Source organism: Anoplopoma fimbria, chromosome 17 (assembly GCF_027596085.1).
Source record: "Anoplopoma fimbria isolate UVic2021 breed Golden Eagle Sablefish chromosome 17, Afim_UVic_2022, whole genome shotgun sequence".
NCBI classification, from domain to species: domain Eukaryota; kingdom Metazoa; phylum Chordata; class Actinopteri; order Perciformes; family Anoplopomatidae; genus Anoplopoma; species Anoplopoma fimbria.
Genome location: NC_072465.1, coordinates 25,169,189 through 25,178,190, shown reverse-complemented (window position 1 = coordinate 25,178,190; position 9,002 = coordinate 25,169,189). Strand labels below are relative to the sequence as shown.

General features: G+C 35.1%; 1 protein-coding gene across 2 annotated transcripts; it reads left to right on the top strand.

Moving 5' to 3' along the window:
- The first annotated feature begins 813 nt into the window (after positions 1–813).
- Positions 814–8,077, top strand: dram2b (DNA-damage regulated autophagy modulator 2b). Of its 2 annotated transcripts, none has more exons than XM_054616872.1 (9): positions 814–970; positions 1,263–1,323; positions 2,660–2,850; positions 3,360–3,427; positions 3,668–3,810; positions 3,915–4,092; positions 4,978–5,060; positions 5,239–5,331; positions 5,817–8,077. In XM_054616872.1, the coding sequence occupies exons 3-9, from the start codon at positions 2,720–2,722 to the stop codon at positions 5,931–5,933; spliced, it is 813 nt and encodes a 270-aa protein (XP_054472847.1). In that variant the 5' UTR covers positions 814–970; positions 1,263–1,323; positions 2,660–2,719; the 3' UTR covers positions 5,934–8,077. The 2 variants fall into 2 exon arrangements, with proteins under 2 accessions (XP_054472847.1, XP_054472849.1); XM_054616874.1 differs by having other exon boundaries at positions 1,263–1,328.
- The last annotated feature ends 925 nt before the right edge of the window (positions 8,078–9,002 follow it).

Here is a 9,002-nt window from a genome sequence, read left to right as displayed (position 1 = left end):
ATAAATAAAAATATATATTTATTTATATATATAAATAAATAAATATATACATAAATAAATATATATATATATAATAAATATATATATATATATATTGAATGAGAAGGTGTGTCCAAACATTTGACTGGTATGTATATATATAAAATAAATAAATATATATATATAATTTATTTATATATATAAAATATAAATACATAAATAAATATATATATATATAAATATATATACATAAGAAAAACCATTTGAGAAGTGTTCATAAATATATAAGAAAAACCATTGAATGAGAAGGTGTGTCCAAACTTTTGACTGGTATTGTATATATATAAAACAATATATATATATATATTTTATTTATATATATAAATATATATATACATAAATAAATATATATATATATATATATATATATATATATATATTATTTATGTATATATATAAATAAAAAATATATATACATAAATAAATATATATACATAAATAAATAAATAAGAAAAACCATTGAATGAGAAGGTGTGTCCAAACTTTTGACTGGTACTGTGTATGTAACCAAGAGTTAATCAGAATTACTACCTTATTCCAAGCCTCTAAATTATCATCATAATAACATTAAATTAAGTTTTATTAACTCTTCATGTGATCTTCAGCTGAGGACACACGTGTTTCCGGTTTGTGTTTCAGTCTCGCCTGTGAGGCAGAACTCAGGACAAAAATAACCCTCAGTGTCTTTACCTGCGCATGCGCAGTTCACCGAATACATCCGCCCAGTGGCAACACTTGTATCTCTTTAATGGCAGAGTCGCTGCGCATGCGCAATGCACCGCTCTAGACTGATCGGATGCAGCAGTCCAGGGGCAACACTTGTGTCTCTTTAATGGAGGGTTCCTGCACCAGTGTCCTCTGTGAACACCAGTGAATGCATGCAGATTAGTCTCTGGAGGGAGGTGATGGTCTCTGGAGGACTCTAACAAAGGTGAGTGTCATTATAACCCGAGTTTATGTCAGTGTGGCCACATCACGTGATGTTTTCTGCTTATCTCAGCTTAGTGTTGCTGTATGTGTGGTTTTTTTTATTTCATGTATGTGCAATTAAATGTGTCTGGTGGTTTCTTGTTGTGTTTTGGTGCAAAACAAGCAAACTTTTAAGAAGAAAAGCCTAAAATTGATTGTTTTTTGAATGGAGTCTGGTGTGTGAGAAACTTCCTTATCCATTTTTTTTTTTTTTTGCATATCTGTGTCTGACTTTCATTGTTTCACTTCCTCAGAGAGAACAAGGGGATTTCTCCAAACAGATCACAAGTGAAGCTGTGTGTGGAGGAGCTTCTGGTCAGGTTCATTTAAGATACATGTTGCCTCTTTTGTCTGTACATATAATATTTCAGTTATTGTGGCTTTTTTACTGTTTTTTTATTGCTTATTTATGTTTTTATTTCATTTTATTTTTAACTTGTCTTTCTTTTACTATGTCTCTTGTGTGCACTTTACCCTATGCTGCTGTAATCCTGCAAATTTCCCCGCTGCGGGAATAATAAAGGATTATTTTATTTTAGGAAGTCACATAAACTGATCTGAAATCAAGTTTTTTAAGTTTTACTCAGCCTGTAATAACTTATGTTCTGTGACAGATCAGGATACTAAATGCCCTATAGTGATCATAATGACAGCTGTTATACCTCAGTCTTCAAATTCTTTACATTTAAGCAGTTAATCGACAAATCTACAGACTATTTGATCAATTAATCATCTAATTGCTTTGTTTAATAAATGTCAGAAAATGGTAAAATATTAGTTTTTCCACAGTCCAAACTGACGTCTTCAAATGTTTTGTCCAACCGACAGTTGAAAACCCAAAGAGATTCACTCTACAATAAAAACATTAAAAGTATAAAATACTAAAATAAGGAAAGCCAGTATTTACCAATCGACTAATCACTTAAACCGCTTCTGCTCTATCAGATTATTTTACTTTGAAAACCCTATCCACATCAAACACCTTTACACATGGAAATAAATAAAGTCAATGTATTAATCATAAATAGTCATATCTTCAAATTTCACAAATATATATGTGGAGAGGAAAAGTTTCCCTCACAGTTCCCCCAGGCATTATTAGACCAGGGTTCCCAACCTGTAAACCAGTCATTGAAAACGCATGTAAAATAACAGAAAAAGTCAAATAATCTGAAAAGTCCTGTGTTGTCCTGTCAAGTTATTTCAACATACTGTATTTTACCAAAAACGATTCCTTCATTATATTACGACGAAGGTCACAAATTATGACAGTGGATAAAAGAAGACGTCGTCAAATGTCGTGTTTTGTCCAAACAGTCCAAAATACTCAGTTAACAAGAATATACAACAAAGAAAAGCAGCAGATTCAAACATTGGAGACACGGCAACATGAGAATGGATGTTGTTTTTGATTTATGGGTGACATAAACTATTGATTGATTAAGTTGAATCAAAATTGTTGACTTACTAGCCTTGTTTCAGCCCTACAGTGTAGATCAACTGCAAAATTCATCCGCAATTGTGTACGGAAAAATAATAAACAATGTCTGCAGCTTTATAATATTTGCTGCATTTTGACAATAAGACAGCAGGAGGAGGATGATGGCTGCTGTGTATAACAATGTGTGTTATGTTTGTGTGTTGTGTACAGGCCAGATTGAATAAACACACACACACACACACACACACACACACGGACAGTGAGGAGACCATGTGGTGGTTCCAGCAGGGTATGTGCTTCCTGCCTGCGGCGCTGGTCGTCTGGACGGCGGCGTCCTTTGTCTTCGCTTACATCACAGCCGTGGTGCTGAAACACGTGGATCCTCTGGTGCCTTACATCAGGTCTGAGTCTGGTCACACACACACACACACACACACACACACACACACACACACACACACACACACACACACACAAGCACTGTCACACTCAGTAGTTTCCATATGTAGAATTAATTTGGTCTACACACCTAAAATTATATATACATATACATATATTTTTTACTTTTTCAAAAGTTTCCATGATAATGCGGCTGAAAGTCGAGTATAATTTTATTTTTGTAACTCTGCAATTGTGTAAAAGAAAATTAACAGGACATTTGTTTAGTAAGTGAAATGTTAGAATATAGTTATAAATAGTTAAAAATCCACATTGCAATTTCCCACCTCCTTAGTTACCGTTGCCATGCCTCTCAATCTTTCAGTTCTCTTTATTTGGCGACTGATGCCAATATATGAGCTCCAGAACCACAATCAACCTTTTATCCTCTTCTTGACCTTACATTTTTAACTATGAACTCTTTTTTTTTTTCTCCAAACTCCTTTTGAATTAACTTTGTTTTATGTTACAGTGACACAGGAACGATGGCACCAGAGAGGTGTGTGTTCGGCATCATGCTGGATGTGTCCGCTTTTTTAGGTAAAAACACACACGAACACAAACACACACACACACACGATGAAACTTTATCATGTAAAACAGTTTCATTCAGTGCTCTGGGAACTTCGATGATCAATTTAATGTACAGATGTTCAATATTTTGTTTTAAAATTCAACTTCATATACAAAAAAAATCCTATATGTAAACAAAAAAACAGCTGATTATTGTTATTGGATTTTGTTTACTTTTAATTTATTATTTTGTGTGTGTGTTTGCAGGTATGGCCACAGTGTACGTGCGTTACAAACAGGTGGAGGCTCTGAAAGATGAAGGCGAGCTCAAGCTGAACAGACTGAACCGCTTCGGGCTGGTGCTCGGCTTGATCAGCTCCTTCGGGATGGCCGTGGTCGCCAACTTCCAGGTGAGCTCTGCTGGTCCTGGATCAGTTCACACCTGTACAGTGTGTGTGTGTGTGTGAAGTGTTGAACGTGTCATATGTGAATCTTTGTGTGTGTGTCTGAGCAGAAGACCACGATCTTCTCCATGCACCTGGTGGGGGCGGTGCTGACCTTCGGGGTCGGGGCTCTCTACATCCTGGTCCAGACGCTGCTCTCGTTCTACATGCAGCCTCACGTCCACAGCAGGACCACCTACCTGACCCGGCTCGGCATCGGACTCATGACCCTGAGCAGCATCATCAGCAGTATCCTTCAACGCGCTGACGGCCGGTCCAGAGCTGCAGACCAAAAACCTTAAGAGGTTATTTAAAGTTCAGGTTAAAGATCAGGTTAAAGGAAGATCAGAGTCAAAGGTCGTTGAGTTTCTTTAGTGGAAAGAAAAGCAGCCAGCTGCCGGTCACACTCTGACTCTCTGCTCCAAACCTTAAAATCATGTTGTTGTTTAAATCATGGAAGTCATTATAATGAGAAACTTTCTTGAAATAATGAACTAGTATCCCAAAAATAATCAGCAAATAGTCATTCTTTTGTCATTATTGAGAGATATTATGTCATTATTTTAAGAAAGTTTACCATTTTGAGATACTGAGTAATTTTTTTGATACCAACAAATCATTTTTAGATACTGTCTTATAATTTTGAGAAAGTTTCTTGTCATTTTAAGATACCAAGTGATTACTTGAGATACTAAGTCATTGTTTTAAAATACTAACTAATTATTTTTAGATACTGTCTCATCATTTTGAGAAAGTTACTTGTCATTTTGATATGCTAAGTCATTATATTTTATGATCCAAGTCATTATTTGTAGATACTAAGTTATTATTTTAAGATACATTCTCATTCATTTAAGATACTATCTCATTATTTTTAGATGATAATATCTTTATGGATCTTTCTTTTGAATCACAATAAGTTTTCATACATTTTTTTTTCTCTTACAGGCAGAAATGTGCTTCCATAACATCTTTCACACAGTTGACATGTAAAAACAAATAACAAGGCAGCAAAACATGCATGTCTGATAATCTGAAACAGAATATGAACCACATAGTGAAACACACGTCCTGTTGTATTAAAGCGTAATGTGTTTGAGCATCGCGCTGTGATCCCTAACAGCTTCCTGTCAGTGTTCGTATCGTCAGTCATCATGTACACTAGTCTGCCGGGAGTGGACGTACCTAACAAACTGCACTGGATCCCTGGAGAGACGGTCAGTTCTGCAGCATTAGAGCTGGATTTCATTTTTTTTAAAGTACTCGTGCTGATATGATGTCAAAGCTTGAGATATATAAACATGTTTCTAACTTTTCAGATGATTTCTGAACTCAAGCAGCTACAACAGAACATTATTTAAATCAAATAATTACACATTGTGGTTGGTTTTTCAGGGTTACACGGCTCACATTATCAGCACAATATCTGAATGGACTCTGGCCTTCTCCTTCATCAGCTTCTTCCTCACCTACATCAGAGATTTTCAGGTAATCTGATTTTTAAAATGTCTAGTCCACATTGTTTTGTTTGTCATATTTACTGTAAACAACCAGACAAATGATGTAGCAACAAAGAAGAGTGTAGAGATATTAAAGGTCCAGAAGTATAACTGTGTAGGTTCACGACTTGAAGGAATAGCTCGACATTTTGAGAACTTCCTTATTTGCTTTCTTGCAGAAAGTTAAATAAGATCAAAACCACATTCATGCCTGTAAAGTAAAGCATTTTTTATACTTCTGCTCTAAGAGTTAAAATATAACTAGTAGTTAACCTGTGAGGCTGGTGTATAACAGGATCATGTGACACTGGCAAAATGTGACACAATGGCAAAATATTTCTTTACACAATCATTCTTTTAAGGTCTTTTAAAGATCGGGGTTGAAAAATCGAATTCTTTCATTTTTATGTGGTTTCATTCTTTCTTTCTTTCTTTCTTTCTTTCTTTCTTTCTTTCTTTCTTTCTTTCATGAAGAAAATAACCTTGCGAGCAGAAGTAGATCAGCAGGGCACTCACCTGTACGACACCTGGCCGTCACATCTCAAACGAGACACCGCCGAGTCGTCTCCACTGCTGGCAGGAGGAACGTGACCGGCTGCACAGAATCCTCCTGATTTTAACTTTTTCTAAACTTGTTTAAAGGCTTTTTTAAAAAGACTCTTAAAGCTGGTGGCTCTTAAAGGGCCAGTACACCCCCCAAAAAACATATCCTCTCTTTTCTCTAAGTGGCATCTATCCAGTCAAATAGTTTGGATTGATTTCTGCCTCCGACCCAAAACATTGGAGGTTCATTTAGTAGTTAATCATTAAGTAATAAAATGTATAGTTTTTAAATTTAGTTTTGGGAGCTTGCAGCATTTTAACATGACAATGGTGGACAAATAACATCACAACTATCTGACTGGGGAGACAAAAGAGTGCTGCAGGAATGAGTCCTAAAACCCAGAAATGAGTTTAATTGCTACATTTCTGGTTCCCTCGTCTCTAATCGATCAATTGGTTGAATGTTTTTTTTTTTGTTAGATGCCTAAAATAAGGTCTGTGGTTAACACAAGCTTAAGAGATTTTAATGTAAGTCAGCAGATTCCCCTCTGGTGAACTTGTGTCTTGCATTCACGCTTGAAAAATTATAAAAGTTGTGTTTATTTGGTAAGATTATCATGCTGAACAAGCAATGAGGAACAAAAAATGAAAGTATCAAAACTTGTGTTTGCATAACCTGAAATCCATTGCCTCTTTGTGGAGGGAACCAGTGTGAGGCTAACTTCTGGGTTTGCTTACAAAACTACGTCATCCCTGCTGCACTCTAAACGAGGAGAATAGATGGACTATTTTTGTATTTTGGGTGAAATTACCTTTTTATCCCCAAATATGAGGCTTTGCCATCTTCCTTCAAACTGCAACAGTCTCTCTCTGCGACTTTGTCCACTTCAGCGCTGCACTTTATGCCACTTATACTTGCTTTTTAATTTTCTAAATACTACTGCTGCCTTTTAACTTTCAGTTATAAGTTACACCTATTCCTCCTGAAGCCCACTGGGGGTCAAATGTTTTTTTATCAATGATTGATGTTGTAATCAGAGCACAGATTATTGAACTGTAAACAGGGAGAGAATATTTGTACAAATACTGAGTTTCTAGTCTATTTACAGCGTACAGGATGGGTTAATATCTTCACTATTTATCACTCAGTTATCGGTCCGTGCTTTCTTTTAACAGTACGTTTTCAGTAAATACTTCTGATTATTACAGAATAACTTCCGGTTGTTGCTGTAAAGGCCAGATGAATATTCCAGATGCCTTCCTTCAGAATTCTTTACGTACTGTAGGAACTGAACTGCTGCTTTGCTTTTCTGTAGGTGCTGCTGCTTTGCAGGTTTTACAAATGCTCTGATAATAACTGAAGAGTCAGCGGCCTGATGAATACCAGAGTGTGGTAACAGGTGCTGCAGTGTGCCACAGGAGTAATTATATATTTCAACAGTGGTAAAATATTTTTTTTTAAATCAATTAAAGGATAACTTTATTCAATTTGTATTTGAATAACGCATAAACAAACTCAAGTCTAAAACTTTATAAAAACATTAATTTCCCAATTCATTTTATTTTATTATTGTTCATTCTGTTTTAAACAATTAATTAATTATAGCATTTTAAGGGTTCAATTTATTAATGCTAATTTAATTATATTCTGTTAATTTGTCTATTCAATATCACAGTTCATGTCTACTTCTTTATATTTCACTGTTTCTTACCAAAACACATCATTGATGTCTAACAAACGTACTGAGCTCATTTATTTCCTTCCTAAAAATTCACAACTTTTGTTTTTTTCTCAATAGTTTGATTTGTGCATTGTTTACCTAAATGTTTATGAGCTATCGCTCTACTTCCTGACTGCATTTGTTTATAATTTACTGCCACCAACTGAAAACTTTGCTACAAAGCGCTACAAGTTGTCAAACGTATTTATTATTTAGGTGTCACATGACTAAAAAAATGGAAACTGTCTCTAAATTTATTGTGTTTTTAAACTTATCAAATGATTTATTATAGTTTAAAGTCTCTAATTATTCTGGTGGCACAGTCCAGACTCTAAGTACCTGCTGTCTATTAACTAAGAACATATCTACAACATCTAATCACATACAAACCTTCATATCTTCTAACTCAGAGTTTCTACTGTACATTCCACTGTTGGTACATTATTCATGTTAAGACTAATAAAGATTTATGTATTGTTTGAAGTTGCTATGGTCACAATTTTTCTACTTCAAACTGCAGTCAAGTTAAATGTCAATGTCGTGTTTATATAATTCATTTAGATGTTTTAAAGCTGCACTAATCAATATTTGATTCTCAATGGATTAATGACATTTAGGTTGACGTTGAGTTTTACACGTCGCTCCGACAAGTTGAAGTTCATCTGCCGTCAGTTCGTCATCCAGCTGTTCTCTGATCAGCTGCTTCCAACAGGTCTGACCTTTAAAACAACTCGACACATTCTGATCTGTTTGGGACATAACTATCAAAAATACGTCAATATGTCCGCTTACAAAAGCACTCAGCGTCCTCTGCTGTTTTGTTCTTTTATTTACCTTCATCCTGTGAGCTTGATTATGATTTAGAAATAGTCCAAATTATACCAATATATATTTTTCTCTTGATTGCCTCTTTATCTACCCCTCTATTTTAAAAGCACTTCAAAAAACAATAAATATCCAACGCAAATGGACGCAAATACAACATACAGTTTAAATTTTCTCTTAAATTTAAGACTTTGAAAAAGATTCACTTCCTGTTTTTTTAAGACCCCCAGATTTGACATTAACGTCCAGCAAGTCAAGACATCAAATATCAACCAAATGTTCCCACAATGCACTGCAAAAAATAAAGAAAGGGGGCTCAATGACTGGATGAACGAATCAGCCCGAGCTCTGAGTGTCCCTAAATATAATCTGGTTTGTAAATTGATTAAATGCACAAAGACTATGCACCTCGTAAACAAATAATCTGAATGTTGTTTCTCTTCATTCTTCAGTTTAATGTCATGTCAGCTGTTTTCTGTTTGGGAGGGAGCTTAACTTTAAAGTTTGACATGTTGATTGAAGAAAAAGTAGGACTTGTTCTTCCTTAAAGTGGACTTACATGAACCTGTAC

Bases quoted from the DNA above. Each gene is read 5' to 3' on its own strand.
- dram2b (XM_054616872.1), top strand. From the start codon at position 2,720: ATGTGGTGGTTCCAGCAGGGTATGTGCTTCCTGCCTGCGGCGCTGGTC. The intron at 3,811-3,914 runs GTGAGCTCTGCT...GTGTCTGAGCAG, and splicing joins CCGTGGTCGCCAACTTCCAG to AAGACCACGATCTTCTCCAT. The intron at 5,332-5,816 runs GTAATCTGATTT...TCTTTCATGAAG, and splicing joins CCTACATCAGAGATTTTCAG to AAAATAACCTTGCGAGCAGA.